The following is a 12,138-nucleotide window of genomic DNA, read 5'->3' on the forward strand; positions in this document are numbered from 1 at the left end:
AGAGCTCCTGGTCACGAGGAGCGGGAGCATGTGGGGAAGACCCAGAGTAGACTTGTGGGCTGTTTCCTGACTAATGTGAACATGATCACTTCTTGGTACCTTAAACTTTTGTGTTCCCACCAACAGAAGGATATCAAGAGCAGGACAGGAGTGTGTAATCGCATCAGCATTTGCTACTGATGCATGCTTTGTGAGTGAGGTTTCCTTACGGTGGAGGAACTTAAGGGTTTATTTACAGTAGTGGGTCTAAACACAGAGCTTGGTTATAACCTTCTGGAATAGAGAACATTACTTTTGCAGCAGGGATTCTTTTGCAGGCTGGATCAGGGCCAAGTTGGATGATTTTGCTCACAAATATTGCTGATCTTGTTGGGAATTTTTTGCATGATTAGTGAATTGAAGTTGCCCACCTTGCTGAAACATCAGTTTATGTGGAAGCTGGTCCATAGTCATTGACTTCTATATAAAACTTTGGACTGGATGCTTATAGTTTTATGAATAACGGTATTCTGGAAGTATGAATCAGTGAAGGAATGTACAAAATGGAACCCTGTTACTCTTTACCTAGGCTTCTTTCACTATTGCTCTTCTATCCTGTTTGGGTAATGCAGACATGACTCAGTATGGTGATGCTTTTGATGTGACATTTGAAAATACAGTATTTAAACAAAACAAAACCGACCAACCTTGGCTTTGAGAGGACAAGAAGCCAGCACTTGCTTCTTGCCACTTCCCACACCCTTTTATACACTACTGTGTAATTCCCTAACCAAATAAAAAAAAAAACCACACAACAACGTAGCAATAAAATGTAACCATTCTGGTATTTTATTTGTACATACTGTATCATAGCCATACGCCAGAGTTTGCAAAATATTTTTGGAAGTTTGATTTGTATGGAATTTAACTTACCTTAAAATTTAAGGGATTATTGTATTGCCGTGTGACTCTGTTAGCGTTTTGTTTTGTTGCAGTTTGCTTTATGTTTTAGAAGGCTCTTCAACAGCAATAGTGAAACTGTCGGCTAGAGACACCGTGTGCTGCTCCGGGCGCCCAGCTGGTCAGTAATTAGCAATGCGGCACAGCTGTCCAGCGGTGCTGCTTTAATTTGCATGTCAAGAGCATCGCGGGTCGCTAATTGCTGTAGTCGCTGTTGTTGTAGGGTGGAACCGTGCTATCAATTTGACAAAATCCAATCATCCCCCAGTAACAGCGGTCGCTTTTCTTTGGCCTGGGGTGGCCATGTGCTGCAGGCTGGGAGCATGGCTCCCGCCCAGCCACTGCCATCCTGCCAGCCTTCTGCTGCGCTGCCCGTCTCCATCCCGCACGCTTCCCAAAACCCCGGCGCTGGGGTCCTTCCTCCCCTTTGCTGTTCCCGCTGCAGATGGTGGAGCGCATAAAGCCATGGCCGTCCTAAATACGCTTGTCTGCCTCTGCTCTCTGCCGACTTGAGGGGTCTGCGGGCGGCATCTGGGGCTGTAGCTGAGACTTGCTGTGATTCTTGGTTCACTTCCAGGCTGTATTTGTTTGTTTTTTTTTTTTTTGGGGGGGGGTGTTTTGCTTTGTTTTGTTTTGTTTTGTTTTGTTTTTTCCCTGGTGTTTTAGTATTTATTTTTGTACTGGAATTTTCTCAAAGTACATCTCATTGATTCATACAGGAATAGCATCTTTTGCTGACACTGTCCCATCCTTTTCAGATGGAGGGAACTGTTTTCTGCTGCAGAGTGAATCAATGAGTTTTCAATTATCTACGAGGATACTGGTGGTATTTATTTATTTCTTGTCTTTTCTTTAAAAAACATTCAAACCCCAGAAGAATTCAAATCCTTTGTACAAAGTAGTCAGCGAAAAAAGAAAAGGTGGACATTTTTTACCATGCTGGTTCTTATGGCAAGTTCAAAAAATATTTAGTTGCAATATTTTATTATTTAAATGTTTTGCTTTATTAGCAGGATGTTACAAGCCTTAATTTCATCATGGTGTAATGCAACAATAATTTGATGTGATTGAACAACATTAATAGGGAAAAGGGGGTGCTGCGTTGTTTGAGGTTGGGTTTTTTTTGGGGGGGAGGAGGGGGCGGAGGGAGGTCATTTTTAGCTTTGTGCCCTCATGAGAAAACAAGTCAGTTTAGGCCAAACGCAGCTTTGAAATTCACTTGTGTTGCCAGCGAGTCACAGAGAGAGGCCTCTCCCAACACGTTCAGCTTGATAAGAGAGAGTTTGGCTAACAAGAAGTTAAAATTTTAAGTTAAGAACGTGAATCGGAACCACAGTAAACATTTTAAAAGGCCAAATGACGTTAATCGCCCAGTACTGTTAATCGTCCCTTTTCCAGTTCAGGTCCAGCCCAGATGTGTTTGAATCCCGTATGGAAAAAAGAAATGATGTGAAAAAGCAGCCCGTGGGATACTCCAAGCAAGGAGAATTTATCAAATGTATGGAGGAAAAGGCAAGGGCAGTTTTCTTTGTAGTTATTAACATAGAGTAATGCTATAATGACATTTATATAGGATCAGCATAATTCTACAAACATACAGTGTTCCTATTAGTAAGGAGCCCCAGAATTTCACTCTCTGGTGGCTAAAAATATCCTGTATTCCAGTGTATTATTTTGCTGTATTTTAGGCTGTAAATTTTGCACTTGTGGCCTTATTTAAGTGTTTAATTAGTTCCAGGTTAGTTTGGCCCAATGGAGTGGCATGATCTTGCAGTTATCATTTTGCAGTGAATGAAAGCAAGCTGTTCAGTAATATTGGATCCCAAATGCGTAACGGTTTGCTTTAATCGTTCCTGATATTGAAATTCGTATTTCACATTGTTACTCATCTTTTTATTCTCCTAATCAGTATTTTATTTTAATAAAATGCACTGCAGCGACCTCTGTCTTAAATTTGAGCTCATACTCGGGACATCTTGTCATCAGGCATATTAGGCGTGGCAGGAAAGGGAAATAAATGGTATTAAAGTCTTTCTAACTAAAGAAGAATGTTTTCTTCTAGGCAGAAGGCACAAAGACATCAAAGGGAGGTTTCACAAAAGATAAGGTAAGGGAAATGAACCGAAGTGTTAGGAGAGGACATGCTGGCAAATCAAGGGTGTCGATTAACTTGTGTTGCTACCATCAGTAGATAAAACTTCCTGAGATAAAACTAATATTCCTTATGCTGCACTTCAGTATAAGGTACTTATTTACTATTGGGATCACTTTCAAGTCTTAAAACTCCTGGCAGTCTGTTTTTCTTTTTTATTATCCAGTCCTTTCTTTCTTGACATCCTGGAAGTTCATACCAGTTAGGGGATCTGTACTGAATGCTGACAGTAATAAATTGAAAGGGTTAAGCTGCCTTTACAGCATGTAAATGCACTTCCAAGGATCAGCCAGCAGAGGGACAAGAGAATGGTTTTATTCTTTTGCATTCTTGTATTTTGACAAACTTACTGTGCAAATCTGCCAACAGTCTGAGATGGCTGAAGGTGAAAGGCTGCAGCTTCTCTTGCAGCTTCAGTAGAGATCTGCACAACTGGAGCAAAGTCTATTCTGTGTCCTGACAGAATCTCTTCTATTCTGCCACTGTGTGAATCCACTTCTCAGTGTGTTACCGCTTATGTTTTACTAGTTTCTTTGGCAATTCAGAGGACTAAGTCACATTGCAAATTGAATTAAGTTCCTCCAGCTTGATTTTGTTCTCTGTAATTGCGTCCATTCATTCTGGATTCTCACTTGAATCAGAGAACTGTCATCATGCCAAATTCCTTATGCTCTCTCTTGCAGACGCTTGATTCAATTCTTAATGTTGAGATGGTGAAAGAAAAATCAGCAGAGGAGATAAAACAGGTGATGGCTTTAAATGCAATAAAATTTGCTCCACATCTATGCTTAATAGCAATCTACATGTGAGGATGGAAATTTTACTTAGAGTGAAAAATAAAACATTGCTATAGATGTATATTTATAAAAAGCACATTCACATGCATATCAATAGTAGAAGATAAAGTTTTCTCCATATACATAAATCCACCTAGGAGGTACCTGCCTGATAAATAATACACCTGGACTTGATGGCTCAAAAGCTGTCTCTATTGTAATTCTTATTGTTGCCATTTAACGTGTAGCAGTTGAATTGACATCAGCAGAGTCCTGTCAGGTTGGGAGCCAGGTAAAGGGAAACCCTAGCAGTAGCTCATGTGGATTATGCTACATCTGTTTTGCAGGAATTAAGGAAAAAAAAAAAAAAAAAAAGCTTTTGCCTACTTGTGCCTTTCTTTGCATTATCTGTCATTCAGGAGCCTGTGTACTCATAATAAAGTTGGTTAGAGTAAGAAGGAGGCGGGTGGGTCTGTTTGTTTGTTTGAAGCACAGTGTGAGTCAAGTTATTCTCCCTAATACCTGCTTGGCTTTGCACTGTATTCCTTTTTACCTCGTTAGAAGTCACATATGTTGCACATTACTGACGTAGCTTCAGTTGGATCTGGTATTTTTTTTTCCTTATCAGACTGTATGCCAAGAAGCTTCGTGTAGGCATGATCATTTAAGGGGACAGCACATATGAAGGAGCCTTCTGGCATGACTTAAAGGGCAGAAACCTAGCTGCTTTCCTGATAGCTCGAGAACATTATAGAAGTGGTTATGTGCTCTGCAGGGGATGGTGTGCAGCCAGTTATAGCAGGGAGGGGATTTGATAACTCGTGAGTTTTCTTCGAGTTCCTCTATTTCTGTATTATTGATTTATCATTTTACTGGCAATCTCATTAGTTGTGGAGAACTGGGGAAGGGCAAGTGAAAAAGTCCTGTACTCTGGGCTTTTACCTGTGCTTGTCCATTTATTAAGGACTTTGAGCTTTTACGTAGGTATTGCCATCCTGCTGTGGTGAAGAAAAAGATTGTGAACACAAAGGAAAATTATGCAGTGTCTTCTCTTCTGTTGAAAATGTTTTGTATGTTATTAAAAAAACAAAACAAATCAACCCAAAAACTCAAAACCCTCTAGAAATCATTAGTGTGATTGTTGGGAAAAATGTAAGAAGCACTCCTGATGGCTAGTGAATCTTGAGCCACCTCTGAGCCTACTGCTTATTGCTGTTGTCTTGTTGAAGTCTGTCATTTGGTACAAGTACTCTGCAGCCTTAGGAGAAGTGTATTGCATTAGTAGCAAAGTCAGTGAGGCTTGACTGAAAAATGAGCCCTCAAAGTGTTTACAAAAGTTAGTTGACAAATGGAATTCTTTTTAAAGCATTTAGTATTACTGCTACATGCTTGATTTTAACTGTATCTCATCTCCTTTGTTTCCTACAGATTTGGAATCAGTATTTTTCTGCAAAAGATACAGTTTATGCTGTTATTCCTGTAAGTAGTTCCCCTTTAGTTATGAGCTTGAAAGGCCAGTCTGCAAAGCTGTCCTTCCTAGTTGTGATCCTGTTGCTTTTAAAAGCAATCATTGAAGGAAAATGAGGTTTCAAGAACAAACTTTCTTTCCAGATTGAGTGATCTTATTGCCCCAGATAAAGGCTTTTGTTTCCAAAAATGCGTATCCCTTTTGTTTCTCACTTAGGTCAGTCTCAGTAAGGGTATTACCTTTTTCTGCACACCCGGCTTGAATTTCCTGGCATTTTTTATTATGAGTATCCAATATTCTTAGCAGGGCCCTAGTATCTGTTGAGGTAGCATTTGTATTTTCACATCATTTTTTCGCAGAGTGGCTCGTTTCTTTCCCCTCTTCCCTGCAGTGCGGACTGCTAACTCAAGTTTAATATGGCAGTATTAGACCATTTGGCTAATAACTTGCACGTGGCTAATCACTTATGAGTTACTTTCATACATTTAAAATTATTTGGCAGCACTGTCTTTCATTGAGATTGCATGGTGCTTCCTGTGATAAGATCAAATTTGTTATTCCTGATAGTTTTACCAGATGTTAATTGTTGTTAATCTGCGTTAGGCTGAAGGAATTTTTTCGCTTTTGGAGTTTCTTTTTTTTCTATTTGCTTCAGAGTTTCTACGTGATCATGATCTCTTAAATCTGTCTTTTCACATCAGGGCACGAACTGTGTGTGCCTTGAGTTCTTGAAACCTCATTTAGATCTGGGATCTGATTTGCAATTGTACTTGGCCCTTTGAGCTGCAACTGAAGTTGACGGGAGGCTTTATTCTGAATGTATGAAGTGCTGTATGCTCTGAAAATGGCAACGTAGGATTTGAAGTCAAGCAGCTTCGTTTTTCATTTTTCCCAACATGTGGATGGTGTGAAAATAGTTTGAATTGCACATTTACTGTAGCAGAGGGCCAAAGCCAGGGACTCCAGTTAAAATGGTGAAGGTCTTTCATTAGTGGGGCTGGCACTGTTCTTTGGTGCACTGTTTTAGAGGAGCTTTGGAAGCTTTCGAGACTTTAATGCAAACCAGATCCTAGGCACATTAGAAAGTAGTTCATGGTGTCATCGGGGAAAAAAAGCTACATCTTTTGCCAGAAGCTTTTTGTTGGCTGGAAGAAAGGCCTCACATAATTCTCCAGTGCTCAAAAGCACACATAGAGGAATTTCATGTTGATGAATGGCATATGCTTTCTTTCATGAACACCTCAGAGTAGGTATTAATATATGGTGCTGGGAAGAGAAGAGCAGGCAAAAGGTTTGGGGGAACTCAGAGGACACATGAACGAGATTGCCAGGTTTCATCAGGGATGACCAAATAAGTTTGTGGTTTTAATATAAACCTAAGCAATAAGTGTGTTATTTGAGTAAATATCTAGGCTGCACTTTAATACTGAAGAACAGATGACCGTGATGTAAAATCTACAATTTGAGGCCAGGGATATGTCATCTTGCTCAAGTGTTGACACCACATGAAGCAGTGGAGCTGTTACTGAAAAAGGACGTAACGTAAGCCTAAAGCATGGCCCCCCCATCTCCAAGGAATAAAACTTTGGATCCAAGGAGTTCGCTGCTGCATCTTAGAGATGGCATTGTTAAAACAGGGTATCAATGACATTTAGGTAACGAAGAACTAAATACAGTTTTCCATGGACTCATTGTTAACCATTCCTGCAGTGAGACCCTCTGTAGATAGAAATTGTACCCTGCAAAGGTTAACGAGATGATTCTGAATAACTATGCATCCACATTTGTGTTATGAAAATTGAATTTCTCTTTCTCTTTCCCCAAAGGCAGAAAAGTTTGATTTAATATGGAAGAGAGCCCAGAAATGTCCATCGGTACGTATGGCAGAGACTTGCAATGCATGGATGTAGAGCTGTAATGCATTTCTCCTCTCTAAAGCCTAATTCATAAACTTTTGACCCTCCTGTATTCAGACTCATTGTATCAGCTCGATTAGTAAAATCCAGGTGTTCAAATACTTGTGTTAGTGTTCAGATAAAAGCAGTGGCTATTCATATGTATTAAACACTTTCATCTAGGTATCAGGTGTCTAGATATGAGATGTAGGATTTATTAACAAGAGCACAGAATCTCCCAGGGAATGGATTTAGCTACACGCCTCCGGTTTCCATTAATTGATGTCTTGTGGTTAAATCTCTTCTGTGCAGTGTTGTGAAGAGCCAGACTTTGTAGGCCAGCCTCATTGGTGTTCCTGCATGTCTTTCCTTATTGTTTAAAGCATCCTCGCTTTAACCTGGATGAACTGTTAGCTATAGCTACGTGTCACCATCGTGGTACGTTGCATGTACATGGAGAAAGGGAATTCTCTTGTCTTACGGTTCGTGTGAGTTGCTCCTCCTTCTTTTTACGTTTGTTTACTGGCAGTGAAGATAGACAGGAGTACCTGAAAGGGAAAAAGGCAAGAAATCAGTACGTTGGGTTCTGTCCACAGAATGAGCTGAACCTTGTCATCATTAGCCTGCTTTCCCTCATCATAAATGTGCGTAGCCACACTTTCTTCACCACACTGGTGATCTGTGATAGGTAAATATTGGTAAGCGAACATAAGCTATTTGCATGGAAGCCAAACTGGGCAGGCAGTGTGGTGTGTAAATAATGCATCTCTGTCTCTAGGGGTGTGTGAGTTGTCAAAAAAGACTGTATGGCATGCGGTGCAAAATTGAGTCGTGTAAGTTCTGTTGCAGAGCATTGTAATTCGACAGCTGTGACAGGGGAAGGAATAGGGGAAATTGGGTGTAGTCAAACGCTGTATTGCAGATACAGAATAAATACTCTATGGGTTGTGTCTTAGGTCTGTGGCAGCGCAGCAAAGCATAAAATACTGACAATGCTTAATATGGTTATTTCAGAGATTAGTGGATTCCCAAGATTTGGGTTCATTGTTTCTCACGTGGGTCTGCTAAGCTTCAATTAGAAGATTCCTGTGTGAATGAGCAGGTTGTTGCTTTGAAGACGTTAAACTGCAAAAGAGCATAATGGCTAACAAGCTAAAGGATTTCTTTCTGCAGTTTTGTACCACATTCTGCTTGATTAGTATTGTCTTCTGTTGAAAGTAATGTGTTTTTACAGTAATTTGTGCGCTGAAGCATGGACTTTGTGCAAATTTCACTGTGCTGAGGCAGAAATGAAATGCTTCACTCCTTTATGAAAACAAAGTAGCTAGACTTCACTGTGTTGAGAGGAGTGCTTTTGTGGATCCGAATGGGAGACTTTACTGGATTGATGGATTGGTCCTGTGTATTTCACTTGGCGAGAGCAAGATCAAATATATCTGGCTTCCTGAGCTACTCAGAGCTTGGAAAGTTATTTTTAACTTTAAGTGCATTTCTCTCAAGTGCATTGGCATTTAGTCAGGTATCCTGCTTGTTTCTCTGCTCCCATCTTCTCCTTTTCCTTGGTGTGGGAAAATGAGCAAGTCCTTAGCCTATGAAGACGAATAGACTGTAAATCTCCAGCGAGAAAATACTTGCTGCCTGTTGTGGAGCAGTTGGTGAAATTGCAGGATTAAAAACTCTGAATGCTCCTTATCTTATATTTGACCATTTCTGCTGTTAATTTTCTAGAAGTGAACAAAAAGGTCAGAGTCTGAATGTTCTCCACTGTCCTTTCCTTTCCTTTCCTTTGACTGTCTCATAATACTGATAAAAATATGTGCCAACATGTTTGCTAATAAAATAATACTGATAAGGTAATGGTGGTTTGTTGTCTGTTTTGAAGTCTGGTTCCTGCTGTCCTACCACTCCTGGTGGGGCAAAGAAACCCCTTTTTCTGTTGTGGTTCTCTCACTAAAGCATTTATGCTGAAGGCCAATATGACATGGGCATCATTTTGTTCTATGAAAAGGAGTATTGTTTTGGTTTGGTTTGGTTTTTTTATCGTGTTTCTGCAGTTTCTGTATGCTTTGCCAAGAAAAGAAGGCTATGAGTTCTTCGTGGGGCAGTGGTCAGGAACAGAATTGCACTTCACTTCCCTCATAAACATTCAGGTTAGTGGTTGAAATAAAAAGTCCAAAAATGGCTTAGCATCCAGAAATATATAATACCAGCATATTACAATATATGATATTTTGTAAGTAGTTTAATGAACAGGTTGTCTAGCTTAACTTGAAAATAATTATCGGGGAAAAACTGCCATTAATTATGGGCACTTAGTAATTTTATGGGTATTAAGTGTCTCTAATCTAAAGGACAATGAGGTAGAAGTCAAACAGCCTGAAAATAAAAGCCAAACTGTTTAGCACTGTTTGTGCAAGCTACTTAAAATACCAGTAGATTCTATGAGATTAAACGTCTTTCTGGAAATAGTGGGTTCTTTTAAATGCAAAATGGTCTTTAGTCAAGAAAAAACTCAACCTAACTCTGCGAATCCCTTCTTTTCTGTAAATACCAGGAATAATGAACTTCGAATTAGAACTGGCCCTTAAGCCCTGAAAAATAAGTGCCTCCATAGCAGTTAATACTCAAAAGTTTTGTAATCAAGTCTCCAAATCTGCAATAGAGCTGAAGTTCTTTATGGGATACTTACGGGATATTTATCTCCTTCAGACTCAAGGTGAAACTGCTCCCAGCCAGTTGGTCTTGTACCATTATCCTGAGCTGCAGGAGGAAAAAGGGATAGTACTAATGACAGCAGAAATGGACTCAAAGTTCTTGGTAAGAGAAATCTGTTCGTTGGCTTTCTTCATTTTATGCTGCAACTCCTCCTACAGTTTGGCATTAAAACCAAATTAAAGGTCTTTAAAAGACTCTCTCCCAAAGAGTGGTCTTACTAGATTTCTTTAACCTAATCTATTTAATGCTAGGGAAAGCTAGAAGGAAATCATCAGTATTTGGCTGTCTGGTGATTTCAGCTCATTCTTTTTTTTTTTTTCTTGTTTTCTTTTTTTTTTTTTGTCCTTACTCTGGGTATTACAGATTATTGGTGTAAAACAATAGAAATGCTTCTGATTTTTCTTATTAATGGACACAAATTTAAATGAAAGCTGTTGCTACCTGCCAACAAGCTAAAACAGTGAAGCTTAATACTGCTCGTCAAATAAGGAGACCTCCAGAGCTTTGGGTTAGGTTTCTGTGTGCCTTTGCTCGTTTCCCTCTGTGTGGGTGTGCTGTTATTTGCATATCTGTAATAGCACGGTGCTAGGACTAACAGCACGGGGGATTATATTGATGGAAAAAGATAACCAAAGCATCCCACCCTCTAGCTGACCTATTTTACACCAGTTCTGAAACTGTGCGCAGAGGAGTCATTGGTAATGCATGTGCCCTGTCGTTTCTCAGAGAAAACAATCAATTTTTGCAAATAGGTCAGCCGGAAGAAGGGAAAGATGGTGAATCTCCAGTGTCTTAGGGTGGCCAGGGATCATGAAAGACATCTTTGACCTCTGAGTTTGTATGCTCAGCAGGAGAGCAGTTTGTAGGCACAGCACTGAAGTGTCTAAGTAGGTCAGGAACAAGAGGATGGTGGTTTGTTAAGAGATTTACAAAACTAAGGTGACTTGGAATAGTCATTTGATGAGTCGGACCGCAGCCTTGCAGCTGCTTGAAGAGTCTTTTTCAAGGGGATAATCAAATACAACAAAACCCGATGGTGACAAATGCTTTGTTCTAACTTGCAGGTGGTCCATGAAGCACAGTGCTTGGCGAATCAGGTGCAGCTTTTCTATGCGACGGATCGTTCCGAGACCTACGAATTAGTGGAGACCTTCAACCACAGATCTAGTGAATTTAAATATATGTCAGTTATAGCAGAGCTTGAGCAAAGCGGACTTGGACGAGAACTGAGACCTGCTCCGGTTTCTGACAAGTCGTAGAGGGCGAAGAGGGCCAACGGCAGGCAGGGGGTTTCCTAGATGGAGCGGTCCTGTCTCTTGTTTTAGGTATTTGGTTTGGCTACAGAAAGGATCTGGGGACATCCTGGGAGTGCGATAGTCAAAGCTGTCTGGCACTGATGCAAGATGAGGAATTAGGCCATTTGAATGATAATAACTAATTGCCAAAAACGGAGCCCTGTACTTCAGTGTAACTTTATCAGTATGAGCCATTTGCCTGTCCTGTAACTCACTGCTGCAGGTTGTATTTTTGAAATCTGAAATAAAGTGACAGAAGGGGAGCTATGTAATGGACTATGTTGACATCAGGAGGGGGGTAACAATGTTTCTTGGTAAATGCATTTTAAATGCCGTCCACCATTATAATTGCATGCTCCAGCGCTTTTTCATCAGTGTGGAATTTATACAGGCTTGTCCATCAAGAAAAGAGAACAGGACCGATGGACTAAACCAGACTCCTCTTTGTTACTTTGTGCGTGAGGTTCCTTACACAGATGTATACTGTGGCCTGTGTTTTTCTCAGGATTAAAAAATAGAGTGACTAGATTTGTTCTGGGAAGTTTGTGCTTCTTAACTGATATATTAATTTTATCCTGTTGCTGTGTTTCTGTCTTAGAGATGCTTTTCTTGAGGAGTAGGGTATTATAAACATGGGATTATTTTTGTATGTTTTTGAATAGTGCAGAGGAATTATTGCATGCTTTATAGAATTCATTTTTTCTCAGACTGGCATCTAGTCAGCCAACTCTACAAATGGTATTTGAAGGGACAGAAAATAGCTCATTCCCATTTCAGGAAGGGCACTATCCATAATAAAAGCAAGACGGAATGGCACAGTAACAGAGCTAGAGCCACCAGCTGGCTTCTCGATTGCTAAGAGACAACCGATGAAAAAAATGCATTGGTGTGAATATGC

The 12,138-nt window shown here is 40.1% G+C and overlaps 1 protein-coding gene across 1 annotated transcript; it reads left to right on the forward strand.

The window, feature by feature from the left end:
* Nucleotides 1–2,346: 2,346 nt before the first annotated feature.
* ATPAF1 (ATP synthase mitochondrial F1 complex assembly factor 1) lies at nucleotides 2,347–11,503 on the forward strand. Its single transcript, XM_009884642.1, has 8 exons — nucleotides 2,347–2,451; nucleotides 3,002–3,046; nucleotides 3,775–3,837; nucleotides 5,296–5,346; nucleotides 7,162–7,209; nucleotides 9,285–9,380; nucleotides 9,940–10,047; nucleotides 11,010–11,503. The coding sequence occupies exons 1-8, from the start codon at nucleotides 2,371–2,373 to the stop codon at nucleotides 11,202–11,204; spliced, it is 687 nt and encodes a 228-aa protein (XP_009882944.1). The 5' UTR covers nucleotides 2,347–2,370; the 3' UTR covers nucleotides 11,205–11,503.
* The last annotated feature ends 635 nt before the right edge of the window (nucleotides 11,504–12,138 follow it).

This window comes from Charadrius vociferus, unplaced genomic scaffold (genome assembly GCF_000708025.1).
Source record: "Charadrius vociferus isolate BGI_N301 unplaced genomic scaffold, ASM70802v2 scaffold163, whole genome shotgun sequence".
NCBI lineage: Eukaryota > Metazoa > Chordata > Aves > Charadriiformes > Charadriidae > Charadrius > Charadrius vociferus.